The sequence below is a fragment of the Microtus oregoni genome, unplaced genomic scaffold, assembly GCF_018167655.1.
Source record: "Microtus oregoni isolate MIOR12 unplaced genomic scaffold, Mior012 000005F_ref0000423, whole genome shotgun sequence".
NCBI classification, from domain to species: Eukaryota; Metazoa; Chordata; class Mammalia; order Rodentia; family Cricetidae; genus Microtus; species Microtus oregoni.
In genome coordinates, this window is record NW_024543064.1 from 20,321,132 (window position 1) to 20,337,186 (window position 16,055).

The window sequence follows — 16,055 nt, forward strand, 5'->3', positions numbered from 1 at the left end:
TAGCACACACATATACCTCACTACATCACACCATACCACACACACTCACACCACACCACACACACGCACACACACGCGCACATATACACACCTAAGTCTTCTGGGTATCAAATGATCAAGTCTTGAATTTAGACATGCACCATGAGACCAAAGTAGGGCTTGTCCTGGGTGATTTTTTTGTCAACTTGACCCAAGCTAGAGTTACCTAGACCCCTTACTTGAGGACACATCTCCATCAGATTGCCTGTTTGTGGTGCATTGTTTGGACTTACGATTGACGTGGGTGGGTCCAGGCTTTAGGGTGGGGGTAGTGGGGACCCCAGGCAGGTGATCCTGAGTTGCATAAGAAAGCAAGTTGAGCTGGTGGTGGCACTCACCTTTAATCTAGGCGCTCTGGAGACAGAGGCAGGTAAGTTCCACTCTGTGAGTTCAGGGCCAGCCTGGTCTACAGAGTGAGTTCCAGGACAGCCAAAACTACACAGAGAAACCCTGTCTCAAAAAGAGAGGGGGACGGAGGGAGAGAGGAAAGAGAGAGCGAGCTGAGGAAGCCATTAGGAGCAAGCAGGCCAGTAAATTATGTTCCTTTATGGTCTCTGTATCAATCTCAGCCTCTGGCCAGGAGTTGCAGCTCCTGATGGAGTGTGATCCCAGAACTGTAGGCTGAAATCATCCCTTTCCTCCCCAAGTTGCTTTTGGTCATGGTGTTTTATCACAACAGTAGAAACTTTAACTAAGAAAGGATTCAATTTTAGGCTTGAGGAGCAACGTCAAGGGGATTAAGCCCTTACCTAAGGCTTCCCAGGGCGTTAGTGAACACAGCTGGGCGACTACCAAGGCTTGCGGGGCGGGGCCTCAGGGGCGGGGCCTATGCTGGGCGTGGCTTCCGTGCTCTCCACTGCCGAGCTGTGGTCTCGTCTGAGCGCTAGCCCTACGACCATGGAGCCGGTGCCGGTGCCGCTGCAGGACTTCGCGAGCCGCCTGGACCCCGCCTCCCTTCCGCGCGTGCTGCGTGTCTGCTCCGGAGTCTACTTTGAGGGTAAACGGGCCCTGGGGGGAAGCAGCCAGGCATGGTGGATCATGTCTGTAATCCCAACACTGAGGAGCTGAGGCAGGAGGATTGGCACGAGTTCGAGACTACTGGCCTATCTAGTGAGTTCCAGGTCAATCTGGTACAGAGTGAGACGCTGAGGAAGTTGGGGTTTGAATTCTGACGCTGCCTCTTGCCCAAGCTTCGTGAGTTCACACTAAAAAACCATCTCCCTGCACCTCGGTTTTTGTCCCATGGGTGAGGTAGTGCAGAAACTGGGTGGCAGCGAGACAAGGACAACCTGAACAACCTAGGAAATTCTGTCTCAAGAACAATTATAACAATAGATAGATAAATAAGTAAATAGAGATCACTGATCCACTATACTAGACTGCTGGACTTGCTTTTTTAATTTTTAACTTTTTTTTTTTGAGAGAGGGAGGGAGAGGAGATTTTTTGTCATAGCCCAAGCTGGCCTCAAACTTGCAGTGATCCTTTTGCCTCTGAATGCAATTGCCATACCTGACTTGCTGTTGTCCTTTTTCTTCTCTCTCCTTATCCTCCTTCCCCCTTTTCTTATCTTTTTTCCCTTTCTGCAGGGATCAACTCTGTGCTCTGAGCTCCAACCACTGAGATACATCCCAGTTCCTATAAGCACCAGATCAGCCCTCCCAGTGGGCTCTGCGCTCCTAGCCTTCTGTCTCCCTGGCCCTCTGCCCACTAGATGGTCAGATCATTTTATCTCTCAGCTTGAATGGTCCTTCCTCCAGGAAGCCTTCCTGCTTTGCCTTGCTCACCTGCTTCTTGCCCACAACTTTCCTGGTTCACAGCAGAGAAGAGACGGGCACGTCAGGGACACAGTCACCAGTTATGGCTCAAAACAGCAAGTGGCTGGGGACTGACCACTTGGGTAGTGGGAGGAGGAGAAGGGATGCCCTGGACAGAGACTTACTTGGCTGTTCTGTGGGGGGAGGAACCGTAGCCCTCAGTGAAAAGAGGGAGACAGAGCAGGGAGTGGAGGGAGATGCCGGGATGCAGATAGAACAAGCCTCTCCAGAGTGAGGGGACCTGGGTCTGCCACAGCAGCTGCCAGCAAAGTGTTCTGATGGCCAAGCGGATTCTAGACTTCACAGTGGGTCCCTCGGGTCCCCTGGAATCTGATGGGTCCTGAAGCAGTCGTCTGGGGTCTGTTTGTCCTTTCCCCAGCCCGGAACATCCTCCCAGCATCCCTTGCTCACCTCTGACACAATACTTGAGTTTCCTCATTTGATCTGCCCTGGGAAGTGGTGGCAAGTGACACAAGTTGGGGTGATGTGACTGGGGACATGTCACAGGTCATGGGTACATAAACAAGATTACGTGGACGGCAGATGGCCGCAGGGGCAGGGCAGGGCAGTGTGGTGGAGGAGCCGACCATGTGGTTAGGAATTCCAGATTTGGAGGGAAATACCTGGACTTAACACCCCAGGTTCTACCTCCTGCTGCCCTTCCCTCCCAATTCCACGTTCCCGAGATGTTGGACATGGAACCCGGTTGTATAGCCTAGACGGTATCTAGCACGAGCTAACGGTCTTCATCCTTGTTCTGGTTTAAGACACGCTCTTCCTGTGTAACTCAGACTTCTCCTGCCTAAGTTTCCTGAATGGTGTGGCTACAGACGGATTTCGTCACAGCCGACCTTGTGAACTTGTTTTCACATTTATTTATGAATTTGTTAGTGTGTAGGGAGCATGTGCATGCCATGGTTTCTGTGTAAAGGTCAGAGGACAACTTTCGGGAGTCAATTTTCTTCCACCATGTGGGACTTGGGGATGAAAGTCTTTTCCTGCCAATCTCTTGCTGGCCCCTTTTTGATATTTTTGAGCGAGGGTTTCCTGTACCCCATGCTGGCCTAGAACTCCCTATCTAGCCAAGTTCTTGGTCTTCTTCTTTACCAATCATTTGGAGGAGCTGACACCCCTTCTCTGAGCCGTCATTTTTAGGAAAGAGAAACTGCTCTCTCACTATTTATGTAGCTGAGGGAAATTGCTGGCCCCTGTTCCCCTAAGGGCAGTCATGCATTGGCAGCAGTTTGTGCAGCACCAAGTATATATAACTCCGCAGCTAATGCAGGGCCAGGTATATATAGTGTCCTCTGCCGGAAGGTCCACGCCCTGACGCTGGGACAGCTGTGGGTGTTTTTTTTTTTTTTTTTTTTTTTTTTTTTTGGTTTTTGGTTTTTCGAGACAGGGTTAGCTGTGGGTGTTTTGCTGAGGGCGTTTTGGTGAGGTTCGCACCAGCTTCTTACGGCCACGTGAGCAGCCCTGCTAGGGCTATCCCGGGAGAAGGGCTGTCTTGTGGCCTCAAGGCCTTGGCACCCGCAGTTTCCCATCGCCTGCCAGCCAGATGGGGGCCTTGCACACGCTGCACTGTGAGCTCTTTCGGGTGTATCTTCCATCCTCCAGTGTTCTCCAGGGCGTTAACCCTTTGCATCAGGTAAGTGGGCTGCTGAACTTGGAGGTGGTGCTCAGAACCTTAGCCTCCTCATTTTCCTCTAAGAGGAACTCACTGGGCTGGTGAGCTGGCTGGTGTGTGTGTGGGTGGGTGGTCACTGCCAGCCCTTCCAGCCTGAATTCAATCTGCAGCTCTCGCATGGTGGAAAGAGAGAACTGGCTCCCAAGAGTGGCCCTGATTTCTACACCCATGCTGTGGAATGTACTCAAGATGAACGTGACTGAAACAAACCAAAAAGTTAAAAGCAGTTCATTTGGGCTGGGGACATGGCTCAGTTGGTAGGGTGCTCACCTACCGTGCGTGAGCCCCTCGATTTGATTCCTAATGCTGTGAAGAACTTGGCATGGTGGCACACCACCTGTCCTTCAAATACTCGGGAGGCAGAGGCAGGAGGGTCAGAAGTTCCATGTCGTCCTTGATACAGAGAGTTCCAGGCAAACGTAATAAATAAATAAATAAATAATTAAAGCAAGCAAGCATGTAACTCACTCATCTGAAGTCGAAAGCGGGGTGCTGGAAGAATGAGGTACCCACCTGGCCCTCTGTATCTACCTAGGGCATCCCTACCCAGAGCCTGATTTTGTAACTGTCAAGGGGAGTTGGGGTTCACAGGGTTGTTTACTGCTTCATTGGTAGAACACACCCCCAGGGGATGCAATGATGTTGAAAATGGACCAGCGCTGATCACACTCACGTTAGGACGCTTGAATTGGGAGAAAGGGCGGGCACCATGAGGGCTGCCTCCCATGGCCAGTGTAGACGGGGTAAGCTGTCTGAGGATGGCCGGCTGAGCCAGATGCCTTTTAGCAGGGAAAGACAAGGAAAAAAACTGAGACTGCAGCTGGGGGTTGAGTACTTACATATGCATGGAGCCCCGGGTTCAGTCCCCAGAACTTTGAAAGAGAGAGAGAGAGAGAGAGAGAGAGAGAGAGAGAGAGAGAGACACTCAAGGCAGCAGGGACAACCAAGCAGAGTTTAAGGAACAGGTCACACACCGCCAGAAACATAAACCAAGTCTGTGTCTCCACAGGTTCCGTCTATGAGCTTTCTGGGAATGAGTGTTGCCTCTCCACAGGGGACCTGATCAAGGTCACCCATGTCCACCTCCAGAAGGTGGTCTGTGAAAACTCAGAGACGGGTCAGGCCTTGGAGCTCAACCCCAACTTCTCAGGTAAGGTGTGCACCTCTGCCTCCCCACTTGCCCTGGCATCCGCTAGGCCTCTCTCTCTTCAGCCACTTGTGGGTGGGTTTGCCACACCCAGCATTTCCGCCCCTCTGGCTTTGCATAGCAGAATGGCACGTCTGTTGTTCCATAGCTGCAAGGCCAGGGGCACGTTCAGGGGGCATCCTTGAGGATGCCCTGCGCCTGGCACGGCCCTGCCCTCTTCTCATCACGTCTGCATCCACGTTTGGTCTCTGTTTGCTCACACGTTTTCATCAGATATCGACCGACACCAATGTGTGCCAGGCCCTCTGGGGAGCTGGGTGTGTGGACTCAGGATGAGCTAGGCCCTTCTGGGGTGGCAGGGAGAGAGGGCAAGGGTCCATGAAGCAGGCACCAACATGGGTGGGGTGGGGGCTGGCCTTCAAGGTCTGCAGATCCAGGAGCAAGAGGTGGTCCCCAGATAAGGGAGTGTGGCATTCAGTGCCTAAGAAATCCCAAGGGAAACAGGTGTGGCTGCACAGGCCTGGATTCTAGCACAGGGGAGGCAGAGGCTGCCCAGCAGGAAATCAAGGCCAACCTTAGCTACGTATCGAGTCAGTGTAGGATGCATGAGACGCGGTACATGAAGTCCTGGGTCCTATCCCAGCACTATGTAAACCAGCTGTGGTGTGGTGGCACATGCCTGTAATCCCAGAATTTAGACAGCGGAGGCAGGAGGAGCAGAAGGAGGTCTCATGCCTGGGAGACGATCAGCAGCTGCCAAACCTGGTGATTCGAGTTCAATTCCCAGAACCTGCCTGGTAGGAGGAGAGAGTGACTCCTACAAGGAGGCCTCATCGGACCTCCACACAGGTGCTGTGCACGCACATGCGTGCATACATATACTAGGTACATGTGATTTCTTTTTTTTTTTTTTGGTTTTTTCGAGACAGGGTTTCTCTGTGGTTTTGGAGCCTGTCCTGGAACTAGCTCTTGTAGACCAGCCTGGTCTCGAACTCACAGAGATCCGCCTGCCTCTGCCTCCCGAGGGTTGGGATTAAAGGTGTGCGCCACCACTGCCCGGCTAAAGATTTATTTATTATGTATACAGTGTTCAGCCTCCATGCCTGCAGGCCAGAAGAGGGCATGAGATCTCATTACAGATGGTTGTGAGCCACCATGTGGTTGCTGGGAATTGAACTCAGGACCTTTGGAAGAGCAGTCAGTGCTTTTTTTTTTTTTTAAATATTTATTTCTTTATTATGTATACAATATTCTGTCTGTGTGTATGACTGCAGGCCAGAAGAGGGCACCAGACCTCATTACAGATGGTTGTGAGCCACCATGTGGTTGCTGGGAATTGAACTCAGGACCTTTGGAAGAGCAGGCAATGCTCTTAACCTCTGAGCCATCTCTCTAGCTACGTGTGATTTCTTTATTTCATTTTTTTTTTTTTTGAGACAAAGTCTCACTGCATAACCTTGGTTGGCCTAGAACTCCCATGTAGATCAGACTGGCCTCAAAGTCATAGTGATCTACCTCCCTTTGCCTCCTGAGTGTTGGGACTAAAGGCTTAAATATACCCTTAAAAAAAAAAAAGATTTATTTATTTATTTTGTATACAACATTCTGCCTCCATGTATGCCCACACGCCAGAAGAGGGCACCAGATCTCATTACAGATGGTTGTGAGCCACAATGTAGTTGCTGGGAATTGAACTCAGGACCTCTGGAAAAGCAGGCAATGCTCTTAACCTCTGAGTTGTCTCTCCAGCCCCAAATGTACCCTTTTTTGATTTTTTTTTAAAGTAAAGATCTCTTTGAATTTCAAGGCCAGCCTGAGATCCATGAGACCCTCCCTCAAAAGCGAGCAAGCCAGCCAAGCAAGCGGAAAAAGTAACTCCCAAGGGGTTCATTATTACGGAACAGGAGGTGTGCTGTCTGTGGCTGGGAGCAGCCTGGGTGGAAACCACGATGCCACCGGCCTCAGCTTCCTTCTCTATTATGAGCCCTTGGACTTGATGTGGGGAGGTCACACGCGTATATATAGAGTAGAGGAGGGGCTGGCACTGAGCAGGTGCATCCTGAAGGCACACAGGCACCTACACACACACACACACGCTTACAGCGGTGGCAGGAGGTGAGCAGAAGTGGATCCTCTGGGTTGGACTGACTGACACACTTTCTCTTGTGAAAGTGCTGAGGGTCCTGGGGCTTCGCAGAGATTCAAATGATGACTAGCCTGTGGTTTGAGGGCTCTTTCTTTCTTTCTTTCTTTCTCTCTCTCTCTCTCTCTCTTTCTTCTTTCTTTCTTTCTCTCTCTCTCTCTTTCTTCTTTCTTTCTTTCTCTCTCTCTCTCACTCTCTTTTTCTTTCTTTCATTCTTCCTTCCTTTCCTTTCCCTTTCTTTCTATTTTATTTTATTTTACTTTACTTTTTGAGACAGGGTCTCTCTGTGTGGCCCTGACTGTCCTGGAACTCACTCTGTAGACCAGGCTGCCTCTGCCTCTCTCTCCTGAGTGCTGGGATTAAAGGGGTGTGCCACTCCTGGCAAGGACTCTGTTTTTCTACAGAAGATTTCCTTGAACTCTCAAATACCTGCAACTAGATCTAAGAACTCTGCACACATACACACGCAGGTTCATCACCCACAGAGAGATGCACATACAGGCCCATGCCTACACACACACACACACACACACACATTCATCCATGGGTGTGTAGACATGTATTTTGGGATGCTTTGGCAGTAGATTGTGGGAGTGGCACCCTTTTCCAGCTACCAATCCCCTAGAGAACTTTTGCTCACAGAACCACTTAGGGATCAGTGACCAAAGTCAGGGGCCTTAATTTCAGTACCATGCTGTTGTCTAACCTATGACTTACATCCAAAGTCCACCAGCCGCTCCGTGGATGCCACTGGCAGTAATCCCTCCATCCTGAGTGTAAACTCAGGTAACAGCCATGTTCTGCTTTCTTGTCCAGTTCATTTCAGCCTGGAATATGCCTTAGGCTTTGTCTTTATATGAGTATTGTGTGTGTGTGTGTGTGTGTGTGTGTGTGTGTGTGTGTGTGTGAAAGGGAGAGAGAGAGAGAGAGAGAGAGAGAGAGAGAGAGAGAGAGAGAGCGCCCCTCTGTGTAGTCTTGGCTGTCCTGGAACTCACTCTGTAGACCAGGCTGGCCTTGAACTCACAGAGATCCACCTGCCTCTGCCTCCCAAGTGCTGGGATTAAAGGTGTGTGCCACCACACTAGGCCATATGGCAATTTTTTTTTTGAGACAGGGTCTCACTATGTCATCCTAGCTATTGGCTATGTAGACCAGGCTGGTCTTGAACTCGTAGAGATCCACCGGCTTCTACCTCCTGAGAACAGGCATTAAAGGCATGCTTTAAGAATCCAGGCCAACACATATTTTCAGCACTGGGGTTTAGCTCAGGGCCTCTCACATGCTAAGCAAGCACTCGGTCACGGAACTACATCCGTGTCCAAGACCAGTATTTCTGTAGAATGTCATTCAGTCCAGACTCCGTGATACTTTCTTGTTTAGATTTGAGTGGTGAGATTGGGACAGAAAACAACTGCTCCCAGAAGTCGGGTGATGTACCAGCCTGGTGGCAGGATGTCTGGGGACCGCAGGAGTGGTGGGTGGTCCTGGCAGACTAACTGAGGGGTGGGTGTCAGAGAGCACCTGGACCAGTAGCTCTTGGGGCTCCAGTTTGGGAGAAAGACAATGGTGATGCCTCGGGATGGGGAGACAGACTGGATGTGTGGGCTTGCAGCTACAGGGGAGGTGTCTGGAGGGAAAAGGGATAGGTTGGCCAAGTTGGAGACAGAGAGAGGTCAGAAAAGTGGGAGAGCAAGGGAGGTGTGTGCGTGTGTGTTAGAGAATGTGCCCTTACTCTCTTCTGTGTCTCTCGTGACATCGGTGTGTCATTCCTGTTCCTGATTATCTGTTCACACACTGTCCTCCAGCCTCCATCCACAGACCTTTGGTCTAGATGTCCAGATGCAGCCCCAGGAGGGATGCTGGCTGGGTTGCCTGCAGAGCCTGCCCCAGCCATGGCCTGCCCACCCCCCATTCTTCCCCTCTCTGCTGACTCCTGTAGGCCTCTTCAGTACACTCAGCAGCCTGCAGAGCTACAGGACCCTGGAGGAGCTCATCTCTGCCGTGCCCCAGAGCCCCACACAGTGGCCCATTCACTTCAAGTCAACTGAAAGAATTGTCACGGAGGCCGGGATGGTGCCTGTGGACCAACCCTTCAGGCTTGAGGCTGTGGAAGTACACCATGGGACCCGCTATGCACGCTGTGTCCAGGACTCAAAGACCCAGGAGGTCATCCTCTATCTGCCCCTTTCCCAGAAGGGACCCTTCTGCAGATGCAAGCCTGGTGCCCCACAAACCCTGCTCCAAATCCTGCAGGACCCAGCTATGAAGGACCTCATGTTTACCTGCCCCAGCCTACCCTGGCGCTCTGTGATCCTGAGGCCCCAGTATATGTTGCAAGCCGTGATGCACAGTGAGTTCCCTGGGCAGTGGGGAGCGGAATGGCGGGGAGCTGCACAGTACAAAGTTACCGCCAACTCCATGCACAGTCTGGGGGCTCCAGCTGGCTCATCCAGTGTCTGCCATGTCACAGAATACAGATGCCCAACGAAACGGAAATGTGGTATAAGAAGAGACAGGAAAATAGGTTAAGCACACCCAAGGTCCCACATGCTTTACAGGGTTGGCCAACGTTAGCTTCCATGCTAGCTAGGGCTGTGGAGATGCTGTCTCAAAACTGAAAAACGAAAGAACTGATTAATTTAAAGGGGGCAGCAAGGTAGCTCAGCGTATAAAAGAATTTGCTGTGAAAATTGTCCTCTGACCTCCATGTTCCCTTCAGCACACACACGCACACACGCGCACACACACGCACGCACACACTCACACACACACACACACATGCACGCACACACACATACGCACACACACACACACATGCACGCACACACTCACACACACACACTCACACACACACGCGCACACACACACGCACACACACATGCACGCACACACACACACATGAACGCACACACTCACACACGCACTCACACACACACACACACACATGCATGCACACACACACACACCAATAATAAAATGATCTGTTTTCTAGAGAGCACGAGTGGGGTGGTGAGATGTCTCGGCAATTAAAGATGCTCTGCCACCATCAAGTGCCAGTTCCATCCCTGGGACTGGCATGGTGGAAGGAGAGACCTGACTTCTGCAAGTTGTCCTTTGACCTCTACACTCACACCGTGGCATGAACGCATACATATGCAGGTGTACAGACAGACAGACACACACACATAAATAAGTGAATAAAAAACAAAATCAAAGAGTTTTTTTTTAAAATAGTAAAATCAATAAAGGAGAAAGGAGCCAGGCAGTGGTGGCGCGGGCTTTTAATCCTAGTAATCAGGAGGCGGAGGCAGGCGGATCTCTGAGTTTGAGGACAACCTGGTTTACAGAGTGAGTTCCAGGACAGCCAGGGCTACACAGAGAAACCCTGTCTCAAATAAATAAAAAATAAGCAAACAAACAAACATAAAAGAGGCGGCCGGGGCCTGGTTCGCTGTGGAGTTAGCGAGCACTTGAGCTCCAGTGCTGCCAAACATGAGTGAAACGAAAGAATTGTTTTTAATGTTTTGATCACTTTTAGTGATTGTTTTAGTGTTTTGATCACTTTTTGGTTTGTTTTGTTTTTTGTTTTTCGAGACAGGGTTTCTCTGTGTTGCTTTGGAGCCTGTCCTGGAACTAGCTCTTAGACCAGGCTGATCTGGAACTCACAGAGATCCACCTGTCTCTGCCTCCCGAGTGCTGGGATTAAAGCCACCACTGCCTGACCCAAAAATAATTTTTTTCTGCCCAAAAAGATTTTTTTTTTTAGTTTTTCGAGACAGGGTTTCTCTGTAGCTTTGGAGCCTGTCCTGGCACTAGCTCTTGTAGACCAGGCTGACCTACAAGAGCTAGTGCCAGGTTAACCAACTTTTTTTTTTTTTTTTTTTTAGTGAGAGAGTGTGATATACCCCAGGCTAGTCTCCAACTCCTAATCCTCCTGCCTCTACCTCCCAGGTCAAGTGCTAGAGCATATGAATGTGATCGTTCCTGTTTCCTTTTTGTTTTGTTTGTTGGTTTTTTAAAAATACTTTTTTTTTTTTGGTTTTTCGAGACAGGGTTTCTCTGTGGCTTTGGAGCCTGTCCTGGAACTAGCTCTGTAGACCAGGCTGGTCTCGAACTCACAGAGATCCGCCTGCCTCTGCCTCCCGAGTGCTGGGATTAAAGGCGTGCGCCACCACCGCCCGGCTTTAAAAATACTTTTGAAAATTAGTTATCCTCTTTTTAGAGACGCATACCCATGGCACGGCAAAGTAGATTTTATTTTGTTTGTGGAAAAGAAACGGAAAAGGAAATGCCCTCCCAGCTCCCCTTGAAAAGGCAAACTCGAGGAGATCTGTGTGCCCTATTTTCCTAGCACAGGGATTTTCTCTGCTGGAGTTAGAGCTCCCCTAGCTACCCTTCTGCAATATTATGACCTCCTCAGTTAGCACGTCATGGCCTTGACCTCCTGGCCATCCTGCTTCCGTCTCCCTGCTCTGGGGTTGTAGTGGGCACCATCACACCCGGTTAATGTGTTTTCTTTTGATTTTTATAAGGAGTTTTCCAGAATCATTGATTCTGTGTGTATGGGTGTTTTGGCTGCATGCATGTCTGTGCACCACGTGTGTGCAGTGCCCGTGGAGGTCAGAAAAGAGCATCAGCTCCACCTGGACCTGGAGTTATCCTGTCAGGCGGCTCACAACCTCCTGTAACTCCAGCCCCTGCAGGACCCAACTGCCCCGCTGGCTTCTGCCGTTGCCTGCACCCGCATGCATATGCCTACATACCGTCAAAAGTCATAAAAACAAATAAACAATTTAAAAATTAAAATTAAGAAATAAAAAGAAGTTGAAAAGAGATTATCCTGAAAAAAAAAACTAGTATAGTAGGAAAATGATTGAGATGAAACAGGACTCAAAGCTGGGGTGGAAGCCAGCACGGGGTGCTATGCTGCACCCCTGAACTGCCTCCCCTTCTCCCCACAGTGCGCCGCACCATCGTCAAGATCCCATCCACCCTGGAGGTAGAGGTGGAGGATGTCACCGCCTCCTCCCAGAACATCCACTTCATCAAGCCGCTGCTGCTGAGCGAGGTCCTGGCCCAGGGAGGCCCCTATCCTATGTCCACAGAGATCTTGGAGGTTCCTGAGGGCCCACCCATCTTCCTCAGTCCGTGGGTGGGCTCCCTACGCAAAGGCCAGAGGCTCTGCATCTATGGGCCGGCCTCACCAGCCTGGCAGGTTGTGGCCTCAAGCAAGAGCCGAAAGGTTCCCAGATACTTTATTCTCTCCGGGGCCTACCAGGGCAAGCTGAGGCGGAGGCCAAGGGAATTCCCCACAGCCTATGACATTTTGGGGGCTCTCCAACCAGGCCGACCCCTCCGGGTGGTGGCCACAAAAGACTGTGATGGGAACGAAGAAGAGAATCCTGAATTTTCTTTCCTGGCTGTGGGCGATCGGCTGGAGGTGCTGAGGCAAGGCCAGGTCTGTGGGACCCAGGGCCAGGACATAGATGTCTTGATATGCCAGCGACTGAGTGAGGAAGTCGGGGAGGAAGAGGAGGACTTGGAGGAAGAGGAGGAGATCGAGGACAAAGAACAGATTCTGCTACCCCTCTACCTCTCCGGTGGCTTCGTGGAGGAGGTGAATGATGGGCGGCGTTACAGCCTAGCAGATCTCACCGCCCAGTTCTCCTTGCCCTGTGAGGTCAAGGTGGTGGCCAAGGACGCCCGGCACCCCACTGACCCTCTGGTCTCCTTCCCGGGTCTGCGGCTGGAGGAGAAGCTCACAGAACCCTTTTTGGTGGTAGGCCTGGACTCCCAGCCAGAAATGTGCTTTGAAATCCCTCCCCAGTGGCTGGACCTGACCGTGGCGGAGGTTGAGGGGCAGCCAGGCCAGGTGGCTAGGCCACTCTCTGTCACTAGGGTGGAGGAACTATCAGAAGCCTTCTACTACAATCTCCGGAAGCTGCCAGCCTCGAAGAGCCAAGCTCCCCCGCCCAGGCCCCCAAAGAGCAAGGGTGTGAGTGAGCGGAAGCAGAGTGTACAGAGCTGCCAGGAGGACAACATGAAGGTACGCCAGGAGGACAACGTGACGGTATGTACAGACCCTAACGGGGAGGGGGGTGTGGGGGGGGTGGTGCTCACCCTGGGTCCCTTCCTTGCTTTCTGCCTGCCATGATTCTCTTTCAACTGTACTGAACTTGCAGCTCATCAAGTTCTATTCTTTGTACCAATTATTCCCAGTCAGGCCTCATAATCCTGGAGTTGTTCTTATCATCAATATTTTATCATTGCAAAAATGAGGATTGAGACTCTGACATGCCCCCAAGGTTGGACATTCTGGCCCTAAGTTCCTGGTCCTTTTCCTGTCACCTTGCATCACTCCCAAGTGGAGCATCATCTTTTTTTTCAGTAGCTCTTAGGATGGCTCCTGTCCTTGCTTGTTTTCTGTGGCTGTGATCAAACATCCGAACCAAAAGTAGCTTGGAGGGGTAAGGTTTTAGTTCACAATTCTAGGCGATAGCCTTTCACTGCAGGGATGTCACAGAGTCAGGCTTGAGACAGCTGGCCATACCATGTCCAGTCAAGAGGGAAAGAATCCGATGCATGCGTACGGCCTGCTCGCTTTCTTGCTGACTTTCTTTACTTTCATACAGTTTAGAGTCCAGCATAGGGAATGGTGTCACCCACAGTGGGCTCTGTTGTCTAACCCTGGTGGGTAGTCAAGAAAATCCCCCATAGAACATACCCACGGGCCAACATGATCTAGATAATTCCTCATCAAGACTCTCTTCCCAGGTAATTCTAGGTTGTGTCAAATTAGCAACCAAAACTAACCAGCATAGATCCTAAATCTTTCTCTGGTTGCCTGATGGTCACAGTGTTGAAACCTTCAGTGGTTTTACATGGCACCAGGGTCCTTCATGAATTGATTCCGGTCTGTTAATCAGTCTGGCTGGCCTTCCTGGGCCACTCACCCACCACCACTTCGTACTCCCAACTCCAACCACAGAAGAAGGGCTCTGGGTTGACCATGGGTCTAGTATGGGCCACAGAGTTGAGGTGACCCAAACTAGACCTATACTAGCCCCATGGCCATCATCATTGCTCCTCCTTCAGGCTTGGGGAGAGCTGGCTCCGTTCTCTTTGTCATCTTCCTGCTGTGTCCATAACTTGGAGACATGTCATTTTCCAGCCCACTGTACTGTAGTCTCTCTGCCTAAAGAGAGCTGGGCAGGGTAAGGGGGCAGAGAGCAGAAGTTCCGTATCTCCAAGGCTGGTAGGCACTGCTGAATGAGCCGAGGAGAGTCAAAGATGGAAGAGTGGGGATGCAGGCTCACACTACCCCTCTGAGCATCTTTCTTAGTGGTAAACCCAAGAAGACTTCCCCCACAAGCCCTTGTGGTAACCATTTCCTGTTTGCCTGTAGCATATTTACTTGGTAGCTGACTCCACCTATTCTCACAGTACCCCTCCCCTGCACACCCCCTCAACATTCTCTTTACAGCTGAGATAACAGGCAAGCCACCCGAGCTCATACAGCCAGGAGGATGACAGGGCTGGGTTTGAACTGGCCCTGACTGCTCTGCCTGAGTGACCTATCCAACGCATGCTTTGTGAACTCAACAAGCATACTGTTTTGAGACCTCGGGAGGCATGAATTTACTAATCATGTTGTCACGTGGCGGTGGAAGTTAAAAAGATAAGTCCTGAGGATTCTCATGAGGGGATCCTGTCCATGAGAAGCCAGGCTCAGCAAAGCAGGGCCAGTGGCCAGAGCCTGTGGCACTGTCAGGAAACTCCATCTCATGGGCTTGACTGCTGATTCTTTTTTTTAGTTTTTCGAGACAGGGTTTCTCTGTAGCTTTGGAGCCTGTCCTGGCACTAGCTCTTGTAGACCAGGCTGGCCTTGAACTCACAGAGATCCACCTGCCTCTGCCTCCTGAGTGCTGGGATTAAAGGCGCGCGCCACCACCGCCCAACTAAAGTTTTTTTTTGTTTTGTTTTTCGAGACAGGGTTTCTCTGTAGCTTTGCTGCCTATCCTGGAACTAGCTCTTGTAGACCAGGCTGGTCTCGAACTCCCAGAGATCTGCCTGCCTCTGCCTCCCGAGTGCTGGGATTAAAGGCGTGCACCACCACCGCCCGGCCTTGACTGCTGATTCTTGGACCCTTTCTGATTTCTAGTTTTTTGGATTGTTTTTGTCTTGTTTTCCTGCTCAGTCTCAAGTTATAGGATCCTACCCACAGTCTGAACCCAAGGCAAAGACCCTGGAAGACCTCCCCAAGGACAAGTCAAATCTGTACAGCAAGATTCCTGTCCACAAGAAAGACCTTAAGTCCAAAACCCAAACAAAGAATTCAGGTGAGTCCTTTGACCCATCAAGCCCCTCTCCCGCCTTTGCTGGCTCTGCCAGGGGACCCTACTGTGGTCCTAGTTTGAGAGAGAGTCAAGCTTGTATGGAGTGGCTCAGGTGGGAAGGCCTCTGGTCTTTCTTCCTAGACTCCACACCCTAACGATGAAATGACTCCCGTCCCAGATAGTGTCCTCCGATGACAAACAGGGACTGCAAAATGACTGCAGGGTCCAAGGAAAATGAACGGTGGTGTCTGGGCTGTAGAGTTAGGCCAAGCCCTTTCCTGAGGAAGCTGAAGAGGGGAAGGAACCTGCCTAAAGACAAAGATTCTGCATAACCCAGACTTTTTTTCTTCTTCTTCAGCGCTGGGCATGAAACCCAAATCCCCGAGCACGCTTGGCAAATATCCTATCATGTCACCTCCCCTGCCTGACCCAGATATGGATGACCACGACTATGAAGAAATTTGAACCCTTTCAGAAAGTCATCGAAGTGCTGGGGCAGCCACACTTCCCAGCCGCTGCTGCACAGGAAGTTGGGATACCAGCTAACTCTTGGGAGACCCGCGGCAGTCTTCAGGGACTCAGGGATTTGAAATGGGACAGACACTATTTCCACCTTGCTGTGGAATAATCCTTCTGTGCACCCTAAATATGCATTGCTCTCATTGACTAATAAAACGCTGATTGGCCAGTAGCCAGGCAGAAAGTATAGGTGGGACAACTAAACTAAGGATGATGGGAGAAGGGCAGAGTCAGGTGTCACCAGCCAGACACAGAGGGAGCAGATGAAAGTCCCATGCTAATGAAGGTACTGCCATATGGCAGAGTGTAAATAAGGAATATGGGTTAGCTTAAGATGTAAGAGCTAGTTAGTAATAAGCCTGAGCTATT

At 50.8% G+C, this 16,055-nt stretch overlaps 1 protein-coding gene across 4 annotated transcripts; it reads left to right on the forward strand.

Annotated features, from left to right (window-relative positions):
• The first annotated feature begins 936 nt into the window (after positions 1–936).
• Themis2 (thymocyte selection associated family member 2) lies at positions 937–16,055 on the forward strand. 4 transcript variants are annotated; one of them, XM_041652728.1, is made up of 8 exons: positions 937–1,036; positions 4,551–4,691; positions 8,771–9,181; positions 11,793–11,947; positions 12,335–12,845; positions 12,912–12,940; positions 15,029–15,170; positions 15,601–16,055. In XM_041652728.1, the coding sequence occupies exons 1-8, from the start codon at positions 937–939 to the stop codon at positions 15,630–15,632; spliced, it is 1,521 nt and encodes a 506-aa protein (XP_041508662.1). In that variant the 3' UTR covers positions 15,633–16,055. The 4 variants fall into 4 exon arrangements, with proteins under 4 accessions (XP_041508662.1, XP_041508661.1, XP_041508663.1 ...); XM_041652727.1 differs by having other exon boundaries at positions 11,793–12,845; XM_041652729.1 differs by lacking the exon at positions 11,793–11,947 and having other exon boundaries at positions 8,771–9,090; positions 12,290–12,845.

Bases quoted from the DNA above. Each gene is read 5' to 3' on its own strand.
- Themis2 (XM_041652727.1), top strand. From the start codon at position 937: ATGGAGCCGGTGCCGGTGCCGCTGCAGGACTTCGCGAGCCGCCTGGAC. The intron at 4,692-8,770 runs GTAAGGTGTGCA...TGACTCCTGTAG, and splicing joins GCTCAACCCCAACTTCTCAG to GCCTCTTCAGTACACTCAGC. The intron at 15,171-15,600 runs GTGAGTCCTTTG...TGCCTGACCCAG, and splicing joins AACCCAAACAAAGAATTCAG to ATATGGATGACCACGACTAT.